Here is a 27,140-nt window from a genome sequence, read left to right as displayed (position 1 = left end):
GTCTGTCACTCCAGCCCTGGATGAATGCCTCCTTTCCCCACTCCATCTCTGTCACTCTCATCTCAAGTGTGTCTAAACCAGCTCTCAGGACTGTACAGTGGAAATCGCTCCTAGTGACTGCCGTCCTACTCGTCTTTCAGATGGGACATGAAATTGAAGCCCTGAGTACAGAAAAACATAGCATATTTCACAAGAGGGGAGGGGTGTTAGTCCTGGTCATCTGGCCATCTTCCAGCATGGGTAATTACATTTCTACCCAGCTAAAATTCCCTCTGCTCTACAGTTTTAATTGGACAGTAGTTTCTTTTTTGCTTGTCTAAAATCCCAGGTTGGGGTCAAACCCCCACTGGCTAATTCAGGAGCCCTATTTTCAGAAGAGCTACACAGGCATTTCCAAAGAAAATCTGGTTTTGTTTTCAAACTTAGGAGGCATCACACCAAATGGCCCGATCTGACAGAGCCCAAAGCAAAGAAATCCTCCTCTGGTTTTCAGGCCCTAATGTCAAGGATCCTTGTGTGGAAATACTAGCCTGAATGGCTTGCTGAAGGTCATTATCTTCCCAGCTCCGCTTTGCAGTCACAAAGCGAGTGCTAAGGCAAAATTTCCAGCACAAGCAACCCCATTCACATGCTGACACTTAGGAAGGTAGTCTGACTGCCCAAACAAGAAGTATCCAGCAGCACCTATTCATTTAAGCATCTTAGCTGGTGTGCATGGCTGACATTTTGGAAGGTACTTAGGATCTGTACATTCACATCTCATACTCGAGAGCTTTAGTCACTGGAACTTTAACGTAACAAGCCCTTTTTCAATATTTTGGCCCAGAACTTTTAACTGGCTCCATTTGAGCTAACCAAGATATAAAAGTCCACCTATATGAGAGAGGCACTGTTGCAGTAAAGTACGTAAGTGTATGCTTACCTCCAATAAGACATTCACTAAGCTTAAAGTGAAACATGACTTAATGGCCTTGGCAAATTAGGCCCAAATTCATCAGTTTTGCAAGAAAAAGATGTCTAACCATCTGTAGAGATTGGTAACCTACTGAATCCAAGGAGACTTACAGGGCTGACAGGAAAAGAAAATTCAGGTATGTATTCTGCAAGGAAACATCTTCACAAAACTTTTCCTATGAATATTGTTCCAAGGAGAAGCAACTTTCCCTGATGCCGTGCAGTATTATTTGGTCTCCTGAAAAGCTTTTGCTTAATTTGTATATAGACTCCATTTGGAAGGCCATAACTAGTGGGAAACAGTCCCAAAAACCAGGCAAAAGATTTGTTTTCCTTTATCTTTAAATGAAATATCAATGGATGGATATTTTATTTTTAGTTGAATATGAAATTTCACAAGTGACCTGTCAAGCTCCCATTTTCAAGAATGACTTTATTTCACATGTCAAGACAGGCTGGGAAATTAGTTTTTTCCCACAGAGGACTCTGATTAGGATTACAAAGCGAGTGTGGTGCAGAGTGATTTTTCCTCCATCTTTTCCCTCGCCCCGCCAGCCTAGAGAGCATCTGACTCTGCTGACTAAGGGGAGCAATTCATTACCACACATGGGAGGGGGACAGGAAGCAAGATAGTCATATTAAGTAGACTTGCTGGCCCAAGAGAGAATAGGGAAAGCATAATACTTAGTCCTTATATTATTCTTTTCATCAGCAGATATCAAAGCACTTGAAAAAGGAGGTTGATTTGATGGGAAAGGAGATAAATGCCAATTCCAAGTAGCCTATTGCAGAGGCACCAGCAGGAATGCTTACTTTCATGATAGGGTCTCTTGACTGTGGATCTGCAGGGTAGAGAAATAAACAGGTCCTTCCCTCGATAAAATGCAGAATTAACACACAGATCTCAAAGTACATTTCAAACATTATTGACTTACCCACTGTAACTCTCTTGGGTGTTGGTGAAATATAAAGTCCAGTCCAATAACCAGAGAGAGCAAGAGGGAGATTATGTATTACTAATAAATGACCGAGCAGACAGGACCTATTGCCTTTGTCAGCAGACAATGGCTGATTTACACCATGGTTTAACTGCTTTTGGAAGCAATAAATTGTCCAGATGAAGGGCTCTGCAGTTTTTACCCCATGGAAAATCTGGCCCATTCTGGGGCATTTCTAATGTTATCCAGTGGATTAGTAGGAGTCACTGGAGTAGAAAGTAGTCTTGTTCTGCTGTAGATGAACAGCACTGTTTGGCTCCTCTGCTAAAAATCCTGCACTGGGTGATCTGATAGAGTTTACTGCCTGATTTCCTTTAGGCCACGTGAAAGGGCTGCACATGAGGAACCACATACAGAAAACATCAATCCCAAGGTCAATCTTCATATTCAAGAGCAATGCAGCATCTCTACTGGCTACATATCTTTAACTGCTTACATGCGTATCTCATAGCAGAGCACTCTTAAAACCCCCTGCTTTTTCTCCTCTTTCTTTGTAGTGTGTGCTCTAGCTTGCTTCTATTTGCTAATGGCCTTTCTGCCCTGTGTATATGATAGTGATGTTCAAAGAGGCCTGAAGTCCTGCTGCGACAAGCAACCCAGAAAAACATCTCATAAGAGGCAGTCTTAGATCCCATTGGGTCAAACGGCTGCTGTGCAGTCACTACGACTCACATCAGGAGGAAAGAACACTCGAGGGGCAAGAGATTCGTGTGGGGGTTACCCATGTTTTCATGATCCCATCTACAATAATAGCTTGGTTTTCAACAGTGTGAGGCATCAGCAATTTCCTGAGGCAGTTCTCTGGCCCTAAGACTTCCAGGGCAAATAGAGAGAGAAAGAAAAGGGGAAGGAAGAAGACACCAACTTATTTACACTTCTCTGTCCTGCTAACTAGAGCAGGTCACATCTTCAAAACCCATCTGCAAAATGAATACTCATTCCCCCTATTCACTTTCAAAATCCTCCATGCTGCATTGTGCCCACCATGCTGCAGCCTCTGCTCTGCAAATCACGACAGCAGCTCTGAACAGCCCAGTCTGCTGCGGACCAGTGCCTCCCTCCCTCCAATACAGCTGCAAATAGGTTTAAATCATTAGATTCAGGTTACCAAACAGTCTCTTGGATCAGGGTTAATTAAATGAGTGTTGAAATCTAATTAAGGACTGGTCCAGGTGATAATTAGCAGGAAATGTATGCATTAAAATATTCATTTGTCGATGAGCTGCAATTAAGAGTGTGATTTGGGGAAGGATCAATAACTACATCATGTGATTAAAAAAAATGAAAAGTCGCCCAGCCTTGAGCAGAAATGCAGGGGAATTTTGGCTAGATTTTTTTTTCTCCCCGCCCTGCTTTCTGTTTTGCTCTTATAATAACTTCTGAAGACTGCTCTCCACCTTTGAATAGAGCATTCATCTCTCCATCCCTTTGTCTTCCTGAAGCACTTCTTTCAACCCCTTGCTCTTCACCACATTGTTTGAGTGGGTTATAGATTTATTAGAGAGAGACTAACAGGTCAAAAAGAAAGATTCTTTGCCAATGAAAATCACTTCCTCCCAGAACAGGCTGCTAATCCAGGGGAACATCGCTCATTGTGTGGCCTTAGATTGTTTTGGGGTTTTTTTTAGCAAGTTAATTCCTCAAGTCTTTATTCATAACTGAGGATCTGGAGAGGCTATTGAATATGCATAGCTTGGACTTATATATATGTATGTCCATAGTTGTTGTTCACTACGCTATTCCCAATTTGTAGCAGAGCAACTCTGCTTTCACCGAGACTATTTTTTTTCTGATTACAGGCACATAGGGATGTGTGTAAGCCAGTTAATAACATTCCCCCTGTGCAATCCCAGGCAATCCCACCTCTGCTAGAAAAACAGGGGCCTCGTGACAGCCCAGATCCTCTGGCATGGAGCCGGTCTTCCTCTACTGCCACAGCCAGAGGCTGAACTGGCAATTTCCCCGCTGACTGTATTTCCATCAGCAAATACCAGTGTGTCAAATGGGAAGCGTACCATGGGAGCACAATGGTTTCAGCTGCTCTTTGTCAGTCTCTTGACAGCTCACCTGTCCATCTCCCCAGGCTCGGAGGCAGCCCAGCTCCCGAGGCAACTGTCTGCCTGCTGTCGGGGCTGCTGCCAGATCCCCCCTTCCCTGCACCCCTCTTCCCCTGGGAAGGCTGCACTGTGGGGAATCAAACAACCCGTGAAGTTAGGCCATCCTTGGAGCCAGCCAAAAAAAATCAATGCTTTCCTTCCTAAGCAGATCTGTTTCTTCCCATCTCCGCCTCCTGTCAGAAATTTAAGAATCACAGTTACTGACCTTGCATCTCATTTTGGGGTGAAGAGGGATTTCTTTCATTCCCAAAAGTTCTACATTTTTCCACAGACTTCTGAAGGCAGCTCGGATGATCATCTGTAGTTCTGCACCGGTGTTGACTGCAGACGTAACCCAAACGTTGTAAAGCTTTCCTGGAAAAGTGTAGCATTAAATGTGGGCTCTTTTGTGGTAGCCTCTATTTCCTACTATTTCATACTGTTCATGGAGAGGAAACTTAGGTCCATCAGGTACTATTTTTGCCCCCCCTAGTATAACAGTGCTGAAAAGATGCTGCTTCGTGATGAGATATACACTCTGCTCAGCATACTTAATCCTACCTCCAAGGCTGGGCACGGATTTGTCACTGGGCATGGGGGTTACGAGACATGGCAGTGTGAAAGGGTGATGCAGCTCAGGGGGTCTAGCATGCACAGAGCTAACACATTCCATCAAAATAAATCAGTTCACAAATCCTAGCACATTCATCCAGCAAAAGCTCCTACATTTTGCTGCACTGAGTCCAGATCTTTGTCCTCTGATGAGGACAACATGCTGGGCCAGAAGGTCTTCTGTATGTAGAAAGAATAAGGCAACAACTTTTCCAGAGAGAACATTAATGACAGCCTGGAAGTTTGAATTTTGGAGGAAACTAGGAACCAGGCTGCTGGCCTCAGTCATTCACCCTCCAGGATCCTTTACTTCCTTCCTGATGCTCTCAGCCTCTTGCAAAGGTCAAATTCAAAGGCCTGAGAGGTTGCATGGCCAAAATCAGTGCCAGCCAGATCCCATGCTACAAAAGCTGTGTTAGATGTATGGATTGCATGAGCCAACCATATATCCGGCTAATTCCCTTGTCTGTCTCCCTTTGTTTCCTGTCCTGCAGGGAGCCTCTTCAAGCCTGGTGGTGAAGTTTGCAGATACAGACAAGGAGCGTACAATGAGACGCATGCAACAAATGGCAGGACAAATGGGCATGTTCAACCCCATGGCCATCCAGTTTGGAGCATATGGCGCCTATGCACAGGCAGTAAGTATAGACACGGGTTCTATGCATTTTCACGGGAGCAGGAATAGCTCCTAGAACTGCACAAAGGCACACGTGAGCGGAGGAACAACTGGGCAGAGGAGGAACCAGTGATTTCTCCACCAAACTAGTTACATGATGAGAGCAAACTAAGCCATGCCATCCAGGGTAGACTAGGGCATCTCCCAGGCAAGTCTCAAAGGCGCAATAGCCAATTCTAGCAGTAACCACACTGTGATCATGGGTGCACCTATGCAAAACACTTCCTATGGGGTCTAAGCCATTGCTGTCAAATCCAAACACAACTAGCCTTTGAGGATTTGGATAAAATAGGCCTGAATTCAGCTTATACTAGTTCTCTGCCCCACGCCAGCACCATCTGGTGCCAAAGAAGGTTTGTGAGAGCACAAATACCTTTCTGGCCCTCCTCTCCTATCAGGCCACACAGAGTGAGCTGAATGGAGGAGATGGCTCTGCTCCATTTGGCCAGGCCCCCGCTGCACCATGCAACATTGCGGGTACCTTTGGAGTGACCACAGGATAAAAAGGCAGCTGTTGACAGAAGTGCTTTTAGATTCATGAAAGCATACTAGATAATACTAAAATGGACAAGCAGACATACACACACATACAGTCCTGGCTCCCCAAAACAGTGTGATTTAAGAACACTGGGAAAACGCATCAACTACTTAAAGCAGTGTTGCACTGTCTAACTTCAGGTATCCTACTTACATACCAAACCTGGACCCTGGGCCCCTGAGAAAGTGTGTCTGTACAGGGAGCTGGGCTCTTGACGAAGCTCTGGCATAACTACCTTTCCTTAGGCTATAATTAACAAGGACCTGCAAGACAAGATCGAGTTCAGGTAACTTGGTCTCTCTGCCAGAAATTTCAGAGGAAGGTAGAGGTGATCCCTGCAGCAGGCAGACAGAATACTGCCAGGTGACGTTGGCTGCCTTCTCTGGAGCAGATTTGCAGACCGTGACAGTGCACCACCAAGGTGCTTCATCCATTTGGTGGTAAAATGTGGCCCTCTTGTACTCTGTGTTAGATTTGTGTACGGGAGTGTCGTGGTTTAAATCCAGCCAGCAACTAAGCACCATGGAGCCGCTCGCTCACTTCCCCCCACCCAGTGGGATGGGGGAGAGAATTGGAGAAAAAAAAGTAAAACTCATGGGCTGAGATAAAGACAGTTTAATAGGACAGAAATAAAGAAACTAGTAATGATAATGATAATAGTAATAATAATAACAATATGACAACAACAACAATAATAAAAGAACTGGAATATACAAAACAAGTGATGACAATGCAATTGCTCCCCACTTGCTGACTGATGCCCAGTTAGTTCCCAAGCAGTGATCCACCCCCCGCCCCCAGCCAACTCCCCCCAGTTTATATACTGGGCATGACATCACACGGTATGGAATACCCCTTTGGCCAGTTTGGGTCAGCTGCCCTGGCTGTGTCCCCTCCCAACTTGTTGTGCCCCTCCGGCCTTCTTGCTGGCTGGGCAGGAGAAGCTGAGAAGTCCTTGACTTAGAATAAGCACTACTTACTTTGCAACAACTAAAAACATCGATGTGTTATCAACATTATTCTCATACTAAATCCAAAACATAATACTATACCAGCTACTAGAAAGAAAATTAACTCTATCCCAGCCAAAACCAGGACAAGGAGAGAAGTACCATTAATCCCATTTTCCAGAGTAACATCTTACTGAATGAGAGACACCAAATGCCTTGCCTTAGGTATACAGGGCCAACTCAGGAATCACACTCCAGTGTACCCGTACTCCCTCCAGCGCACTGACCACAAGGCTCTGCTTTCTTCCCTGCCTATTTCTTTCTCATGTGTTGGCACCATGGATTTCCCATCACATCCATATGTTCTTTCTTTAACTTGAGGGCCCTGAAATTTCTGTCCTCCACTGAGTGTCCTGTGCCTCTCTGAACACTTGCATATAGAGTCATGAGGATGTGCTGTAGAGCTCCACAGACGTTTCCCCTCTCCTCCCAACTCCTGGTGGTAATGTGGACTTTTTTTATTCTCTCCCCATTAGACAAATTCTATTTTTCCTTCCATTTTGCACTGTTCATTTTTATTCCGAGTCAAAAACAATCTTTGCCTCTTCCTTTGTCCCCTGCTCCCCTCTTCACATGATGGGAGACCTGTCCCATCCCCAGCCTGGCTGTGCTTAACTGTCCTCCTGGCCAGGGTAGGCTGCAGGAAGAGGAAAAGAGACAGTAAATCACAGCTGAGCCCAGGTCAGTGGCCAGCAGCCTGGCAGAAGGATGCAGCATCTGTGCTCCCAAGTACCAGGGGAATTAACAGGAGGCAACCCATGGACAGCTCAGGACAAACATCTGAAGATGTTGTCAGGCAGGAGATGTGGCTCCAATGTTACACAACAGGCATTGATCAGGCAGCTGGAGAGGTGGTAAAGACAACACTGTCTCGATGCTCTCATCCAAGAACTCTTCTGGCATAATCTTTAATCTAGAGTAATTTTTCTAATTCCAGCCTAGGTTTATAGTGACATAAAAGAGGATGCAGTCTGCACCTTTACCCCCCAAAAGTTCCCTCCATCTATTTCTCACCAGATAACACAGGACATTATGAGGGTATGTGCTTGAGTGAGGATTTATTGCTGAAGAAAGAGTGAAAACAATTCCTGGGTCTGCTCCTGTTCCACCTGAAACACATGAATATTTTTCCTATTGATTTCCGTGAAAGCAGAATTGGACCCACCCTCTTTTTTTTCCTGGTAAATATGCTAATAAAGGGGAAAGAATGAGTTTTAGATCTTGACCCATTGGATATGACAAGCTGGTGACACCAATTACCCTGGGGACTTCAGAGCTGTCTAAATGATGGGATCACATTTCCGTGAGGTGCCTGTACACCCAGAGCGTGCTCAGATGCTGTCTCTCAATCAGCCTCCCTATCTGTGTCTCTCCCTATCTGCTTCATCTCACAGTCTCACACAAAAGGGAAGGAAGGGAGCGCTGGGGCTCTGTGACGTTCCCTCGGTCCCGATTAATCCACCTTGGACTGCTGGCTCTTAGATATCAGGGTGATTGGCACCTCGCAAATGCCAGCAGGAGATGGAGGGATCGATAGGAGGAGAGGGAAAGGGGGGGCAGTTTTATTCAGCCCAAACTGAAGTTGAAGAGTTAAGGCAAGTCAAGAGAAGGGAAGGTGAAACAGTGAAAATGCAAGAGTAGGACAGTGAAGACAGCTGATGCTATTGCCACCAGCAACTCATGTGACCTTGGGTGAATCGTTTGACCCCCTGGTCTCATTTCCCCATGTACAGATAAAGCTGATGATCAGATTTATTTATTTTTCCCTTCTCCCTCAGGGACATGGCTCTCTCTTGTGCTGTCTCTCAACAGGTTTTCACACGGGGGGGTATGATGGTAACACAAGTTTAAGAACTGCCTCAGTGCTTAGTAGTAAGGCCAGGACTAGCATGAGACACTAGGCTCTCTGATTTGTACTCGTAACCTGTCCTCCCAGCTATCCCACTGCAGTCCAAGCTTGACTGATGTCTCCATATAAGAGTTCCCAAGCAATCCCATGAGAGCTGGTTAATCAATAATTTATAAGGGTCCCTCCCCATGGAGGAGGTTGCCAAGTCCCCTAGGCAGCGGTTTGTTGCTGAATCTCCCCCAGAGAGGCATCATGCACATCACCAGGACTGGATTAGCTCCTGCAAGAAGGTCTCCATGCATCAGGGTGGCCAGTGCAGCAGAAACCCACACAGTGCAGCCATTTGAGAGATCAGCGGGCAGCCGTGGAATTGCAAACCCAGCAGCACCACTGAGGAGTGGCGATGAGGGTCTCAGTCCATCAGTGTTTGACTGATAGTCGTTAGTGTTGCCACCAGGACTGCTTTGGGCCCCAGCTCCTCTTTAAGTTACCTCCTTTGCAGCTCAGCAAATGGCCGTGTCACAGTTCACTCGTGCTGCTGCTCACTGCCAAGCCGCTCAACCTCAGCTTAAGCAACTTTAACCTTGATAGCAGCAGTGGCCTCACATAGGCTAAGCGACTAGTCCTTGGCTTCAGCAGCCATATGGCCTCAGATCCAGAGGTAAAAAAATCAGGGAGCAAAGGGAGCTCTCCTCTGTGGGTGGTTTTGCCTCCCCTCCTCATGTGTCACCTGCAAGTGGCCCAGACAAAGCTTGGCACTCTGTGCTGTTTCAGTGACATAGAAAGCCTCATCATCAGACCTACTTCACCTCTTTTGTATGGAGCTCAAAGCAAGTCAGGTTTCATGGCTCCCTGAAGCTCCAGAGCCCCTATACTAATTTGTTTCAGGTTTTTTGGATTGTTTTAGGTTTTTTTTCTTTTCAGCATTATCTTCCCATACTCATTTAAGTTCCCCTTTTATGGGGCAATTATTTATTTTAGTTCACACATGTATAGGGCACCAGCCTTTTCTGTTGTCAGGTTACTGTGGATCTACATCAGCTGGGTATTGATAGCTCTTTCTGCAGTCTCAGTTAAGGTCAGCCTGAGGTATAGATCTGAACTCAGCCTGGAGAGGAGGAGACTGATGTTAGGTGGCACCACCTTTGATTTGCTGTCAGTTGAGAAGGAACCTGCAGGCACACACTCCAGCTCAGAGCAGCACAGCACACCTTTTTAGACCCTGGTAAGCGGTGGGGTGACCAAGCTCCAAGTCGTAAGCAGCAAAAATCAAACCAGACTATGAATGGTGGTAGTATAGTTCTGGCCCAAATAAGCAACAGTGGGAAAAGTTCCTGCAGGTCTTCTGCCTATGAAGAAAGTATCAAGTAGTTATCAGCTGTCTTATGTCACTGCTGCCCCACCATGCAGAAAAGGAAATGTGCACAGATTGAAAAGGGTTGGGAAGATGGGAAAATGCAGAAAAGCAAAGCAAGAACAAAGGAAGGAGCCTTAGAAAGTGACAGATACTGTATAAATTATTTAATTTTTAAATAATTTAAAATAAGATCAAAGTCATAAATCAAGTTTGCATAAAAAATGGGGTGGCAGTGTTAGCCATGGTCTCCTGGACAAATTCCAGCTATGGGACTGATTACATCGGGCAGCAGGGGACAGGCATAGGGTTAGTGTGTAAAAACAGACAGATGGGCACAGAGGCAACATAGGCAGTGGTAACATTTGCTCTCTGGCCTGCACCAAGTCCTTTCCCATCAGTAAATCCCATCTCCCCTCACTCTGAAAAAGTACTAATGGCTGCAGCTCTGAACTGCAGACAATAACTGCAACAAATCTGGGAACATCCAGCACAGCAAAGCTCTCAGTCATCATCATAAGTGGTCACCTTGGGAAGTTAGGACAGCAGTGACTACCATGCTTACCTTAAAAGCCTAGGTCCCAGCTCCTGTGGAGATGAAAGGATATTTCTGCTAAATGATCTGAGGTAGTGCTGAAGGGAAGAATTGCTTCTTCCAATATTTATTCAATTCATACTGTGAAATTATTTTGGAAAGATACTTAAAAAAAATCAGCTAGCCCTATGAAATCAGGGAAAATTACTGAATATTGACTATTTTCTGCATATAATAGTTATATTTAAATGACCAAAATGGGACAGTATATTTGGTAAATACTACCTGTTATGCAAATCACTTGTTCTGATCCATTCCAGAAGAGGAAGCTATTTTGAAGCCATAATACTTTGTAGCAGGGTTAATACCATATTTGTGATCATCAGCTCCTTGGTAATTCAGAAATAATGAACACTCAGATTTGGGCTCTATATGCATTTTTAGTTTTAGGTTTGGGGGTTTTTTTCCACAGTTCTCAGGAAGTTAGAAATCCAAACTATTGTGTATCAGGCTTCAGAAAGACACTAAGACACATGAATCCAGGTGTTGCACATTTGTTTAGGTTTTTTAAAATCTTGATTAAATTTAAATTTTATTTTCAAAGCAGAAATTTCTGTTCCCAAAAAGACATTGAAAGATGTCTGAAGGACCATTCTGATTTTTTTACAGAATACCTTCTGTTTGTTTGAAGGCTTGGAAGATATTTTTTATTTTATTTCCCAATGGTCAGTTAGGTAAAACAGACGCGAATTTGTCAATTATGTGATTTTACCAAATATGAGTCCTCTTCCTGCTTGATTGATCACTTTACCTACCTATTTCTATCACAGGGGTACCATGAGTATTAATTAGCTAGGTGTTTGTATAGATCATTAGAGGTGGGAAGTGTGGGATGCTGTTATTACTTTTATTTTTATTACTGAATGAAGAATATGAAAAGTCAAACAAAACATCACGTGATTCAGAGACAAGGATAGAAAATAACACTGAAAAACATGAGAAGGTCATCAGATAGTTCAGAGTAAACCTTTTCCAAGGGCAATGATCATGCTATTTCAAAAAGAGCTCATCAGAAATAATCCATCTCTCTCCTCTTCCCCTTCTTCAGTTTCACATGTCTTTCTTTTGGGGGCTGGGGGAGGCAGGCTGTAGCATCCTTGTCCTATTTCTAGCAGGACTTTTTGGCCTTGAGAAAGTTCTTTCATCTCTCCGTGCATCTGTTCCTCCTGTAAGAGAAGGACAGTATTTCCTTTCCTTGAGTGCGGTTGCACAACCCTGCTGTCTAACAGCCACCTGATGCCAGAGGCAGCCATCCCATTCCCAACCCCACCTCTGGCCACATGTCCTCCCTCCACACCACTAGACTGACAGTGACCACACAGGGACCCACTTCTGGGATGAAAACTGCAGTAAGCGTCATGTTTGGGCTGTATGGTTAATGCTCTGCTGGTGTTGTTCCTGAGCTGGTGCTCGGCAGTGCCGGACATGCATCTGTCCTGGTGCAAAGGTAGCAGCAAGACACGGAGAGGGAGCTGTGCATCAGCCAGCTCTTGCTTTGGTGCAGCTGTGCTGCAAAACTTCACCCTTTGCTGTTTTTTACCTTAATCTCCCATGTTAGGATAGGATGGATAAGCCTGTGGAGGTGTCTATCTATCCACTGATGACAGAGCTGGCTGAAGTATAGCCACCTTAACTTGAGGTAGCAAAAGGGTGTGTGAGATAAATTCTCCCATCTCTCTCTGTTGACCAGCCATCACCACCACCCCTTCCCGTGCTTTGGATGGCCTCACCAGTGCCTTTCCTGCTGCCCCATCAGTTCTTAAGCACTGGGATAGGGACTGCAGGCTCTTAGCTCTTCAGGTGCTGTCTACGGGCATGAACCAGTTTGGTAGCATCTCCTGGTCTCCTCAGAAGATAAATATTTGAGCAATAGTAAAGGCCAGTTGTCCCGATCCAATATCGGGGAGGGTTCTTAAATGATCCCAAGAGCAAGATTAAGACACAAACGAGGTACAACCCTACAAGTTTTATTTCCTATAACAACTGATAATACCGACAGGACAGAGGGAAGAAAAAAGGAAAAAGAGGCAGTCCTAAGCAAGAAAATGGAAGAGATGCAGCAAGACTAGTTATCACCACCACGAAGCCAGCAACGTCCTGTTGGCTTGGTCTTGGTGCAGGTGATGGAGGTCCAAGTTCCAGGTTCCAGCAGACAGACAATGCCAAAGTCCCAGTTCCAAGCGCTGATTTTCAATCCCTTTCAGTTCCTTTCAGTCCCTTTCAGTTCCTTTTTCGAGAGAGGAGTACGCAGCTTCTCCAAAGAGTCCACCCATTTCCACGGAGACTGCTAGCTTCAGGCAGATATGGTGGTTTCTTCAGGGACATTTTGTTTCCTTCAGCACGTAATCCCCCACAGCAACAGGATGTTGAGGCTAGCAAATGGTAACTGTGCAGCAGCAATGTCGAGACAAACATAGTCCAACACAGTCTCTTACACCACGTTGGAGGAAAGAGAGTACAAATCTTTAAACTTGGATGGGAAAAAGCTTTAAATGATGAGGCAAAGATCATGCCAAGGAAGTAAGAGAAGCAAAAGGAAAAATGTCCTTTCAGCTGAGGAAGGGAAAAGCTCCTCTCCATCCCCTTGGATCAGTCTGAGATAATAAGGCGGCTGCCTTTCTGATTACTGCTCTGTGGCCCCAGCCCAGGCAGGGAAAATCTGCATTTCAAATGGCATATTTTAAAGTACACAATACCCAGGGGCCCTGCTGCTATTGATTTGCCTCTGGTGGGGTCACTGCCTCACTTTCTACAGCTTTATTAACTGGGACCATACACTGGGCCTCTTTCAAAGTGAAAGAAGAGTGGATGGGACATTTGTCTTCAGGGAAAGCTGGGGAAGGAGTGGGGTGACTTTTATTGGGAATGCCCCAGAGGTTTTATAAGGGAGACTGGTGACCCTTACAGGACTTGCCCTCCTTTTGTAAATTACCCTGGAGCCACCCTGGGGAAAGGAGGTAGGACTATGCTGTCAGCTTCTTTCAAGGTGACCGAGTTCCCATTCTCCTACCCTCACGGTGCTGCTGCACTCAGCAGGGCTGTGACCACCAGCCACTGGGCTGCGAAGGACCCCCCTCCTCTTCCTCCTTAACCTTTGCCCCGAGCACGTCCAACCAGAGAGAGAGAGAAGGGCATGAATGGGAAACATGGCTGCAGAAGGGTGGCAGGAGTGTTGTCAAGGGTTGAGATGTCCAGACATGGTTGGGACATGGTTGGGGTCCACTCTCTAGCCAAGTAAGCAAAGCCAGTTAGCTGGGGTACATGGCTGTGTTCAGGCACGGGTTGCTATACTCCTTCCATCTCTGGAGGAGACACCAGGTTACCCCATGGTCTGGCTCTGAAGGCTGCAGCAAAGTGTACATCCTCTGGCTCATAAGGTACAGGGCTCCAGCTTATTTCAGCATGCCAGGGAGGGTTCCAGGTCCCCATGGCATCTTGGGTATCCACAGGGCACTGAGCTTAACAGAAATGGGGTGGCCGCTCCCTGCAGGATGCCTGCTGTAGCAGAAGCAACAGAACCTACTTTCCCAAATCACAGGTTGGGGCCTTATTTTTACTGCATTAGCTTTTTAACCTTAAGCTAAATTTAACCTCTTTGCTCCTCAAGATCCTAATTCAGTCTCTGTGGGAGTACAGCCAGTTTTAAGTGACTGTTTCACTGAAACCCACCAGGCTTTAGGCTGCAGACCCTGCACCTTCAGCACTAATCAGCAGATTAGGATCATCTAGCTCTTTTCATAAGGAGAGAGAAAATACCTTCTTCTTTCTGAAGGTCTGTGACAGAAATGCATGAATGACATTACACTGCAAATAGAAGTATGCATGTAGCCAAGGTACACTCTACAAATATGCACCTTCCAGTGCCCTCTGAATACACAAGAAGTCGCACATTCAGGTTACTTGGTCTGCAAACCAGAAGGAGCACCTGCCATTGTGGAGTTAACTCTGAACAGCTTAGAGACATCCATAAGCAGGAGAAGGAGTTGCATAAGCCAGAAATAATGTCACAAGTGATTGCCTAGCTTTGCTAAGTGCAAAATGGAGATTGTCTTTGGAGCAGCACAATCATTTGTACTACCATTGGCAACACGGTATCTTTTATATAGAGCCCTGTTTCTCTTGCAGCACAGGTGAAATATAAATGAAAAAAGGATTAACACCTTTCTTTAAAATGTTTGGGAACCAAGGTCCAAAAATATCTGCTGAGGGCCAGGTAAGGGGTGGGAATGATTTTATCTGGCTGTGTTGATACACGAAGCTGAACTGATCACCTCGGGCTCCACATACAGTCAATGGGGAGAAACAAAGCTGCAATTCATCTGCCCCGAGGCATTCAGGTACAGAAGGGAGAGAGAAATCTTGGCCTAGACTCCTCTGCCTGTTATCACGTCAACTGTAATAGGTGACCGGCTCAGAGGAAACTCCATCTGTATTTAGTTTACTGAATCTGACAATGGGAAATGCCAAAAACGTAGTCCCCTGCCTGCCCAGAAGGTCTCTGGTACAAATACCAGGCTGTTATCTGCCAGCCAGACTGACCATGACACACAGGTGACCAGTCATATGTCGCTCTGTATTTTGAGGGGGGGTTTGTTCATTCAGCTGTTGTCAGCTTTGCAGAAACGGAGAAAAGTCAGCAAAGGGCAGACTGGGACTGTCCCCAGCCCTTGCAACAGAATCCATCTCAGAGAGATGCTTCTTTGATCAGCAGCGCTGAACAGATCCTATAGGCACAGATCTTGGCCATCTTTTCTTCAACTGGCCAGTTACATCCTCAGCTGTCCCCAGGTGAAAATACCCAGCACAGAAAATGAAATACGAGTCAGCACACCCAGCATTGGAGTTAATCCAGTGTTAAAGATGGATGGATTGCCCCTTCCTCATTCACTTCATTGGCATACTTACTAAAATCACCTGCTCAGTGCTTCCTCTGGAGAATAAACTCAAATGGTGCCTAGAAACAAATGTACTCTTTAAAGGGGAATCAGCATTGTGCTATAATAGAAAACATTGTCTAATCGCTCTATCAGTAATTACAAAGAACAGGATATCACTAATTAAAATGTGAAAGTGTCTTATGCAGGGTATAACAAAAAAGGGTAATTAACAATCAAAGGGAATGCCACCACCTTGCCACCAAACTGCATTAGGCTTCAAAAAATAACACTACTCAACTCTAGTAGAGCACTTTTCATCTGTAGATCTGAAGGCACTCTTATGTGGGGAGGCAGGTGTCCTGTGTCCCATTCTATTGCTGGAGAAACCAAGGCAAATTTATACAACTTGTGCATGGTTATACAGCAGGTCCGTGGCAGAGCATCCTTTACTTTGGTCTCTTTACTGATGGCAACAAGGAAAGTTTCAGCATTTGAATGAGTACAGTGATTTCAAGGATTTGTTTTAGTGTGTATGTGTATAAACAGCTAATTTAGCCGATATTTCAATATTGAAGGGAACAGTAGGGAACAGTCTGTTCCTTGCCATGACTTTTGAGGTCTGTTTAATGCTGAGAAGCATGTCCCGTGTGCTTAAACAACATCAGAGGGTGATTTCCTGATGGGAGAGTGAAATCACAGAGGGCAGCAAAACAGAGGTAGTCCAATTCTGGAGACAGCAAAGACATGAGTCACTTCTAAAATCACTACAGAAAAACAGTTTCCTTCTCCACTGTTATCATCAAGTCACACATTACCAGAGACTGGGGAATGAACGGAGTGAGGTTTTGCTCTCTGCTCATCCTCTTTCCCCCACTCTCTCTAAGCATCCACCATCGGTCACTAGTGGGGGTTGGTTACAGACTCAGATTTACCTCGTCTGGTTCTTTGTGCAGGTCCAGGGAAGGGGACAAGAGGTAACATCATCCAGACTGTCTTCTCCTTCACAGCAGGAGCATTTTAAAAGCCCACGGCAGCCATACTACACACATGAACTGCACTGACTGTGTACTAGGTTCAGAGTGTAAAATAGTGATAGCAAAGTCTGGTTTTAATGTAAGAAACACTTCCAGCATGCATAACTATTCACCACCCTTCTGCTCTGAAATTTTTACTCAAAAATGCCTGAAAATATAGCCTGGGTTCCTTATTTCTGCCTCTTGTAGGTGCCCTAAAAGAGGCAGCATTTTGATCACTTTCTGGAAAAAAATAATTAAGTCATCCCAGATCAAAACCACAGGGGAGGGATTGTCCCACAACACAGTATTAATCTTGCTAACGTAAGAGAGCTCCCTTCTCTCGTACAGCTCTTCCAGGAGTTTCTCCTTGGTTGTGTTGGAAATAGGTGCTATAATCTGCTTAGAAAGTTTGGTCATGATTTTAGTCAGTGCCCACCAGAAGTCTCCCAGCAGCACAAGAAAAAAAGATTTTTGTCACTGGCAGTTGGAAACAAACCAGGTTATCTGCAGAGAACTGGCTAAGCTTGCTGCTCTGGAGAAGGGAACCCCTCTCCCCACCGCTCCACAGACACTTTCTCCAATCAGCAGCCACCAGTGCTTTCCCAGAGCTTTGATACAAGAAATTTAAGCCACAAAACGTCTCTGCTCAGGATTGTACAAAGTCTTTTCTCTGCCCTTCTCATCAGGGAAGTACCAGGGAGTCAGAGGGCTGAGTCCAGCTCATGGGAGACCTCCACACAGTGGAACACATTGTGGGGGTGGGGACCATAAAGAACCCAAGATGCAGAGATGCACTTTGCCTCCGGCCCCTGTAGCGAGAAGGAAGGCCAAGGCCGGGGGGGGGGGGTACCGCTGGCGTGGTGAGCTGACATCTCAAAAGAGAGGGATGCCTCACCCCCTCACTGGGTCCCCATCCTGGTGCCGGCGCTGCGGGCTGCCCTGCTGGTGACCGCGTGATATTTTTTCCCTGCTCTCTTTGTTCCAGCTGATGCAGCAGCAAGCCGCGATCATGGCGTCGGTGGCGCAGGGCGGCTACCTGAACCCCATGGCAGCCTTTGCTGCAGCCCAGATGCAGCAGATGGCGGCTCTGAACATGAATGGCCTGGCAGCCACCCCCATGACACCAACCTCAGGTAAGGAGCTGGGGGGGGGGGGGGGGGGGCAAAGGGCAGGAAAATCTGGCCACATCCCAGGGGTGACCTGGCAGGACGTGTTAGCTGACACGTTCTCCCCCAGTGGGTGTTTACTGAAATGTCGGTCTCGTTGGTGAAGGTCACCAGAAGAGAGAATTGGAGCCGACCAGATCCTTTTGTGGTCTGGGAGTGGGAGGAAGGGCAGAGAAAGGCTGCTGCCACCTCTTCCAGAGCTGGGCCCAGCTGCAGGTCAGCTTCTGTATCAAGAAATATTTGTAAGGGCAAAGCCAAAGGGCTTGCCAGCAGTGGGCTGTTGGGCTGGCTGTGCCCTGTGCTGAATGGTGCTCACTGGTGGGTGAGGAGAGCAAGAGGGTTGAGACCCACCAGAGCTGTGAAGCAATGGTCTTGTTGGGAAGGAGGAAGGGTGCTGGCAGAGAAGGAATTGGAAAGGGCTCTCAGCCATGACTCTTCCTTCTCAGCCTTATCCCTTACAGAGCTTTCCTTTAGCTCTGAGCACTCTCCAAATGGCACAAAACATCCCCCAGTGACCTACACTGGTTTATTGGTGGTGCATATGGATGTCCAAGGGGGTCAGTGCTGGTGCTGTCACAGCCAGGCTGGTCCAAAGACAAACCAGATAAGGTTTGTGGTGAGGTGCAATTATTATTATCAAGATGAGCTATGTCTTTGGGACACAAGCTTTTCCCCTGCTGTGAAATAGGACAGGAGGTACTCAGGGAAGACCTCCGGTGCATACTGGGAATGCAAGTGTTTGGTGAGATGGTTTCTGGGTGCTGGCGCAGAGACAGGTAGTCAGTGGAGGGCTGCCAGGATCTGGCTATGCTGTGAGGTGTCACAAGAAGCCCATGCTAGGAGCTGCGGTATATGGTTCACTGTGCAGAGAATTAAGCTGAGATGGAAACAGGACTGGCTTTCCCGGGGCTTGAAGCACAAGGAAGTCATTTGGGCAGGAACAGGTCAAGGAACCAGCAGGGCTGGAAGTCATGGAGTGGCATGTGGCCTAACAGCAGGGAAGCAGGGCAGCAGGGAAAGTGGGGCCAAACCACGAAAGGAAAGAAGTGAGAATTTGGAGAGCTTCACAATATACCACAGAGTCTGGTAGGGGAGCAGAGGACTTAAAGGTCGATCTTCAGAGGACCATTTCTAAGGGACAGGTTGGGATAAAAGGGTCCCTGGGGTGATGCGGGTTCTTCCTATGAGAGGCACTGGGGATGGGACTGTGTTTGGAGAGATGTGGCATACCAGTGCCCTTGTGTGAACCTTGAAGCATCAAGCTGGCCAGGAGGGGACCAGCCTGACAAAGGTTTGGGGTGAGATATGGGAGGAGTGAGCTCTGCCTGAGCCAGCTGTGGCACTTTGTGGCAAACTTTGTGGCACAACAAAGCACTGGGCAGAACAGGATCTGGGACTGCAGAGCAGAGCAGTAAGAGAGGAAGAAACAGCTTCATTGCTGAACATGAAGAGGTCTGCACCAGCCCTGGAGCAGGAAAGGGCCATCTGACAAAACAGCCAGGAAAGATGTCTCGTGGCTGAGAAACACCGGATGGCAGGGAGATAAGGCACCACAGAAATGCAGGCTCGGGGGCCATTCCTAATGAACTGAGTTCTACTAACCTGTCCGCCAAAGAAAACCTCCCCGTTCACACACAGTTTAGCATCTCTTTGCAATCTGTAACTGGGAACAATGTCAGCAGCTACTGGATCAGATGCTTACCTTTTCCTTTGCTTGCATTAGAATATGAAGGGGAAAAAAGAGGAGAGAAAGAAAGACAGATCTCATTCCATGCAAACTTACAGAGACCCAAGGAAAAGCACTTGACTCAAAAAATCTTATACCACACATTTCAAAATATATGTTTACACAACGATAAATGTATAAACAACAAGTCAATGGAGCTACTGCAAATCCAAATAGAAAAGTGGCTTAATTATATGTGCACCCTTTAAACCCACTGCTGGAAAGATTATCATATTTGCACTAGCTAGATTTGTTTTGTGTTGATGGGAGCAGAGAGAACGTCAAACAAACACTGCCTGGAATTCAAATGCTCTCAGGGCCTGGAAAGCTGAATCCAGGCCATGGTTTGTGATGGCCCTACCGCAAAAGAGCACAAGTTCTTTTGCATATAAATAAGTCTTGAGAATGAGTGGGTTCTGTTACATAGGTGTGTAAATACCAGTACAACAGGCCAATTCTGCGCCTGAAGTGATATCTAGCACTTGAAAAATATCCCAGCCCTTCTTTGGCTCAAACTCTCCTCCTCTTCTGGTGTGCCCGGTGCCCTCTGGGGACTGTTAAGCTCTTATTGTCAGAATATAGGAGAGGAAAGCTCATGATTTTAACATGCTTTCAAGAGCACCCATGACTGGTCATTACCGAAAATAAGATGCTGGTTTAGATGATCCTTTGATCTCTTTCATGAAAGGTGAAAGATTTTGCACTCTCCTTATGACATATTTTCAATCATGGAGCCTATGCACTTTGCTGTTATTGCAGATTTACCTTGAATGGGTAGCTTCCTTCATGAAAAGCCTCTGTAATGGGTTGTGGAAATGTCCATTGACAATTATTCCTTGGGTGAAATGTTTAGACTTTGAAATGACTCCTTGTATTACTACAACACTCACAAGCTTGTGATAAGATGCATAGAAAATGTTTCACATAACGTCTGAGCAAGCAAGCCTACAACACTAGCAACGATTTCTGAGTAGCCAGGAGATATCTGAAGCCTAACGTGAATTCTCCTGCTGGCTTTTGTTAGCATTCAGAAAGCCAAATAGAAAATGATCATTCTGCTTCATAGCAGGATTTCCAGTCATTGAAGTATATCTTTGTTCTGACTTGGAATGAAAATGAAACATTTCAAAGTTCTCTGAAAAACAGGCATTAGAAAAAGTGTTTGGAACATTGAAAAAAAAGAAGTGTTTTGATCTTTCCTAAGCAAAAGAAAAATTGTGCTAGAAAAAGAACACTGGTAACCCAGAAGTCCTAGAGATTTTGGATGTATTGACTAAGCACAGTGCCTCTGTGCTGCTATCTTCAGGCCTCCTAATCCAGCCGGTTCTCTGTGCATCCCACCCCTAGGAGAATGGGCTCCTTGGGACATGGCCATGAGTTCATTCAGGCTCACAAGTTCCCATGGAACCTAAGAACTTAGAGGTTTGGATCCAGGCAAATCTAACAGACTAGAGACAGGATCCATCTCAACTGGTTTTTAACCATAGAAAAGGTAGACATTTAGTTTAAACTAGTCACCTGGCTTGCCTGCAGTCGATGGAGTACAGTAGGCAGTCCCAGTAGGAAATTCAGACCTTGAAAATGTTATGCTGTTTGCTGGCATTTTGGTGGTTCCCCATCAAGAGTCAGGTTTCTCTCACACAACAGTCCGTAATTGTGAGGCAATTAAATTGACATCTCTGAAAGTTTGGTTAGAGTTTTGCATTTCTCCCATCATTGGTATAATCTGGGTGAAAAGTGGATCTGCAGTGGGTCAGCCACTCTGTTAACTGCACAGAGGGGTTAAAAATGAAATTTCATTTAGGCTTCCTTCCTTCCTTCTCTTCTCCCTCCCTCCCTCCCTCCATGTTGTAAATCTGCACCTGGTATAGCTGCAGCAAGAGATCTCAAATAAGGGATGAAATCCACAACTGGCATGCACCACCACCATTTGTTCTCTGCGGTGGCATTATGCCAGTTTTACTCCAACTACAGATATGACCTCTCCAGGGGGGTTCTTTACAAGAAGAAAATTAAAGAATTGCAATGAATATGCCTAAACTTCCTTAGACATGCACAAAATAGCAAGCACAAATCCCTTGCTGCAATTTTAGAAAAAAATTACTTACATTGTCTATGCAAATAAGGGAGAGATCCAGAAAAGCAACTGAAATTTTAACTAGACTTGGTGATTTGCAAGCTGATGGCATATGCTAAGAGCATTGCCTTTGGACTTCAGTTGCCATTGCTGGCTCCCTGTACCTCCACAGAGGACATTTTTAAAGGCCAACACCATTTAAATAAGCAAAGGGGAAACAGCAGCTTGTCTGCTCATGGTATAAGAAAAGAGCTGAAATATTGCCTGCTTTTTGGGCTACTCAAATCAGAACATATTAAAATATCTCATGCATCTGTATTGGTTTTCTTAAAACACCAACACAGATTTAAGTAGGCATTAAAGTGTGTTATTGGACTAACCCAACATGGAATGCTGCTATGGTGAAGAAAATTTCTGCAATTGTTTTAAGAAAGAGGTTACTGCAAAAATCGTGCTTTCCATCAGTAGTATACCCTGACACAGAAAGATATCACTTAAGATAACATAGATTAACTTCCCACTCACAGCTAGAAAGAGAAAAATACGATTTCATACTCATTGAAAGCTCATTTTTGGTCCCTCAAAACATACTGAATATGTTGCAAGAAGCACAGACCGCCCAGTCATTTATAAACATACAGAGGAGCAGTCAATGAGGTAGCAGAGGGATTTAATTCTCCCCTCAGAAATTTAAGAATTCTCTAACAGTGGGTCACAGGGTACCACCCAAAATATAAAGACTAAATTGTTCTTCTGAAGTATGATTCCATGAAAGAAACAATTCTAGCCCAAATTTTGCCCCCTGTTGAGTGGGGAGATCTCTGCTAAAACTCTATGAAGTCAAGTTGAGCCAAACAGTGACACTAAAAAAGTATCACTGGTGCTTTTAGGCTACAAATCAACTTGCCAAACCTTTAAGGATCCCTGGTGCTGAGAAAGTTCAGAATGAGTTTGTACATGAAAAGTGTATTCATGCGAGAGTGCAGACAGAGGAGTCCTGGAAATCGGTACACTCACAAAGCTGACATCTCCCAAGAGAAACTGAGAGGAATTGCTGTAGAAAGGTGGGACTGAGAAGTTGCTTCTGGTGCTAAGTGATATCTAGGAAAGAAAACATCTGCTTATTTAGCAATTTAAACAGGTAATACTCCAAGGAGAAAGTTGAGGAGGAAGGGTGGTATTTCTATAGTTTTCTATTTGCTTGATATTAGCCATAGAGACCATCATCAAGCAAAAGCTTCATTCTGTTGAAGAAAGTTTTGCAAGCCTTTCTTAAGTCCTTTCCAAACAGAGAAGCAATAAGCAAGCTCTCCTTTCTTTGCACAACAGCTTAGGAGATTTTTTCACTTGGATTATCAGAAGGTTTCTGTGTGGTGGTCACAGCCATGTGTCAGCGGTTTTCTCCGTGTAGTTATTGCTTCCAGTACTCACCAGCTCTGATTTTGTGTCCTCCCCACTTGCAGGTGGAAGCACGCCTCCTGGCATAACTGCACCAGCTGTGCTAGCATCCCATCTCCAATTGGGGTGAATGGTTTCACTGGCCTCCCGCCGCAGGCTAATGGGCAGCCCGCCGCAGAAGCCGTGTTTGCTAATGGCATCCACCCTTACCCAGGTAAGCCAGACCAATGCTGTGCCCACAAACTGCTCCTTCAGTCTCAGGGAGATTGTCCGCATCCACAGGCTTTGTCCACCATGAGCCACCTCTGAAGGTTATACCCTATACCGTCAGGGCTCCCTCTAGCATTGGTATAGTTAGGTCTTACCCGCTACAGCGATTACACACTTAAATCTGGATGATAGACATCAACGGTTGTATTGGAGGTGAAAAATTTTTATGCTGAAGAATTGAGTGCTCATCTGTTGGATGACTTGTCTGGTGAATACAATCAGGACACCCAGCGTGTTTTGCTCTAGTTAAAATTTGATCTGAGGCCTGACCAGTTCATGCTGGCAGATCTCCTAGCAGTACTCCCAAGGGTCTTGCTCCTGGCTAGGCTTGAAGGAGCTGTGCTAAGCCCGTTTGCATCTCCTAGCACCCACTGTTGGTATCTCCTACTGGGATTCCATTGCAGCCGAATGGCTCTGGGAGATCGAGGCCAGAGAGTCCACATGGCTGCCGACACAAAACTGATCCATTCCTCACACCATGTGTGCAGACAGCGAGTGTTGGTCTCCGAAAAGCAGACCTGGAGAATGAAGCTCCTTTAATATAGCCACAGAATGGGCTCAGCTTCACCATTTTGTGGAACACCACCAGAGAACTGCTGCTGGGATTCAGACTGTGACTAGTTCAAAAGATGCCAGCACTGAAGGGGTGATTTTACAAGCCCTGGCAGCCAGGGATGAATGAGGGAACTTAAGGGATACATACCTGCCTCTGTACCTGCACTTACAAATACATGGACACTCTGAGGCTGTAATCACCAAGAACTCAGGACTACACAAGTCCTCAATGTGCACCTGCATTTTTTCAGCATCCTCAAGATTTGAAATAGCCCTCTCCACCAAGCTGTACTTCTGCTAGGAAGACATTCCTTACTATTGTTGTATACATACCAATAATAGCAATCATAACAATAAAATTTAAGTAAATTGTTACTAATTGATCCTAGCCACCAGCTGGCAAAGGAGTATTTTACCCTGGGGCACTCATAGATTGATCTAGTCTGTTAGGAAATCAAAGACTGAGTCAGATGCTCCAGCCAAAAAGCCCACAAAACCCCTAAGAAAAAAAATTATTTCGATCTCAGCCAGTCCTGAAAAACTCAGAAGGTTCAACATCACAGGGGACTTCATGAGCTACAAGGCAAAATACCACATAATGTAGAAATACAAAACTCTTACCTAGTCACAGTTCAGACAATGTCACTGAAAAAAGCCACTCTGTGAATGCAGCAAAGCAAAGCCCAGAAATACCAAGAGTGCTGAAAAATAATTATCATCCTCCACACACACACTTTGTAAACATTTAGCCATGAGTTCAACTTTAAGCGGGATTGAAATCAAGGGGCTTACTGTGCTAAAAGTTAGGCATGTATATACGTGCTTCTAGCAGCTTAGAGGGATAGGGAGCTCTTGGAGGCTTACGGAGGCATCAAAAAATTGCAGGGAGCCCTTAGTGTGCTCAGTGTGCTCAACCACAGCACCAAGAAAGGACCCTGTCTTTAAGGTTATATAAATACAGCCATCTTTTCAACTATCCACCTATCTAAGTATCTACCTGTTTGCCAGTCTATCATCTCTCCATTTTTTCATCCATTTCTATGTCTATCTTTTTCTAGTTTATCTAGCTCCTTTTAGCTAATTTTCCATGATCCATTACTGCAGATACCAGAGAAAAGATGATTTTCTAGATGAATCTTAATGACTTGAGCTTTTGTTACTATCTCCAACTATCCCCATAATTGAAGAAAGCTTTCAGTTAGGTATTTCATCCATGATTATATAAAAGTCAATGGCCTTATTCTGGTTTTCCCTGAATTTTGGAGAGACTTGCTCAGCCAGCAATTCACAGTAAGTCACTTCACAAACACCAACAGCCTAACACACTGAAAGGCGACAGTCATCCTTGCTCTACTTTGCTGCAGGCAGAGAGGCTCCTTTCTGCTGGTAAAGCTGACATTCAAATAGTCTGCTTTGTGTAAAGTTTGGATACATCTCAGTGTGTCTTCAGCAACATATTAATCTGTCTTGGTGCTCAAATTCCCCATAACATAGTGACATCTTAACTTGTAGCAGAGGTGCAAAGGGAACGGTGGCAGGCCAAACCCTCACCTCTCATTTTACTTCTCCCTGTCCCCACTACCAATGAAACCCTCAAAGCAAGGCCCTTTGTAGCCATTTGGGTGTAGAACACATCACGTGTTTGCTCTGTCTTGTTTTCTTCTTTCTCAGGAGCATTTATGCACTCTCCAAAACTTTACTCCTTGCCGCAGGCTTTACTGAGGCCTGGAGCTTAGCAGTATAAAAAAAAAAAGGATTAGACATTTATATGGGTAATGAGAACATCCACAGCCATATCTGACTGGATAAAAGTGTAGAAAGGACACAAACCTTCATGCTTTATGATATAAGCCAGCCACTAATTGCTTGGGGTTAGAAAGAAATTTTCATCACTAGGCAGCTTATTCCATCATTGTTCATTATGGGATTTTTCACACTTTCCTGTGTAGCATTTGTTACTGGCACTGCCCTGTGTTTCGGCATGTCTGTGCTTCTAAATGCAAGGGTAGAAATAAAACATTAAAGCTAAGCATGCAATTGCACTAACATTATAGAGAAGAAAAGAACATGCCAGTCCCCATCCAAAGTCAGTATCTTCCAAACAACTTTCTTTTATGGTATATCTCTCATTCTGAAAGTGGCTAAGAGTGCTGCAGTATTAGGTACATAACCATAGTCTTGCTATGATTATGACTTGCCATATATTGTTTAAAGCCTGAATTTTGCTCTCAGATACTCTTTCATACTCCACAAAAAACTCAAATGTGGGTTCACACCATTAGATCCTGTAGCAGAATGATCTTTGTTGTCTGAAAATAGCAAAATGGGACAATCAAAATCTGTAGAGGCATGACATCCACATCATTCAGACACAAATAAATCCCATTAATTGTGCAGTTTGTCTACATGTCCACCTTTGTGTCTAGCTATGATATTTTTGATGGTGCATCTAAAATACTCCAGAACTCCACAGTCTTTGCACTATAAAAACGGGTCCATACCATGTAATTGTATTTACTCTGTAGTTTCACTCTTTTTTTTTCTGTCTTCCCCTGTGCTCTTTCTTTAAGATTCCCTTTGTCTGAAGCAGGGACACACACAGTATGATTTGAGTCAGACTACTGAACCATCGCATGGCTTTGGGCCAAAGGCAAGAGTAGGTTGAACAACCCTACTCACTAGGTCTCTGATCACAGCCCCAGTCCCTGCAGGAATTAGCTTTTTGTATGGCTCTGGCCAGGCTATGGATCCATGCAGTAGCACTAAAAACCATTCCTTGCAGGCATACTCTTTGCAAGCCATGCTTTTACCGTCTCCAAACTCAGCCAGCACATAATGCCTCACAGTGCACTTTTTGGCATGGACAGAATAACAAGGGAGTAAATATTTCCCCTTCCACTAGTCTAAGCCCCTCTGGAGATCTGACCTTTTTGTGTATTAATGCCTGCCCTTCAGTCTTTCAGCCTGCAGAGCTATTGAACATGGCAATGTGTCACAACCTATAGTGGGGACAAGGAGCATAATCTGTTATGCCATGATCTTGTGAGTCACTTTGCAGCAGCGCAAAAGCATTTGCCATTTCCACATTAGCCATAGTAACAGGGATTGTGCTCTTCTGCCAAAGCTTCTTAGCCACCCAGAGCCCAGTGCCTCTCTTGTAACAGTGTGCGATGTACAATAACAGCAGAGACCATCTGCACTGGTTTCTGCTGTCTCTCACCATCAGCACATCTGTTACTCTGGTAACAGGTCCTGCCCTACTGGATTGCATTGTGAAGGACTGGACAAAATGCTTGCTCCACAAATAAAGCCTTCTTGGGAAGAGAAGAGGAGGGAGACATGAGAAAATGGGGAGAGCAAAGGGCAGCAAACA

At 45.1% G+C, this 27,140-nt stretch overlaps 1 protein-coding gene across 1 annotated transcript in view; it reads left to right on the top strand.

Annotated features, from left to right (window-relative positions):
• Positions 1-27,140, top strand: part of CELF4 (CUGBP Elav-like family member 4) — a 716,072-nt gene that overhangs the window by 626,741 nt on the left and 62,191 nt on the right. Inside the window, 4 exon segments of the mRNA XM_030004110.2 lie at positions 5,155-5,298; positions 17,561-17,708; positions 23,008-23,043; positions 23,046-23,156. Coding sequence (XP_029859970.1) covers positions 5,155-5,298; positions 17,561-17,708; positions 23,008-23,043; positions 23,046-23,156 — 439 coding nt within the window.

This window comes from Aquila chrysaetos, chromosome Z, assembly GCF_900496995.4.
Source record: "Aquila chrysaetos chrysaetos chromosome Z, bAquChr1.4, whole genome shotgun sequence".
In the NCBI taxonomy this organism is placed as follows: domain Eukaryota; kingdom Metazoa; phylum Chordata; class Aves; order Accipitriformes; family Accipitridae; genus Aquila; species Aquila chrysaetos.
The sequence above is the reverse complement of the archived record's forward strand: the minus strand, read 5'-3'. Positions and strand labels throughout refer to the sequence as shown.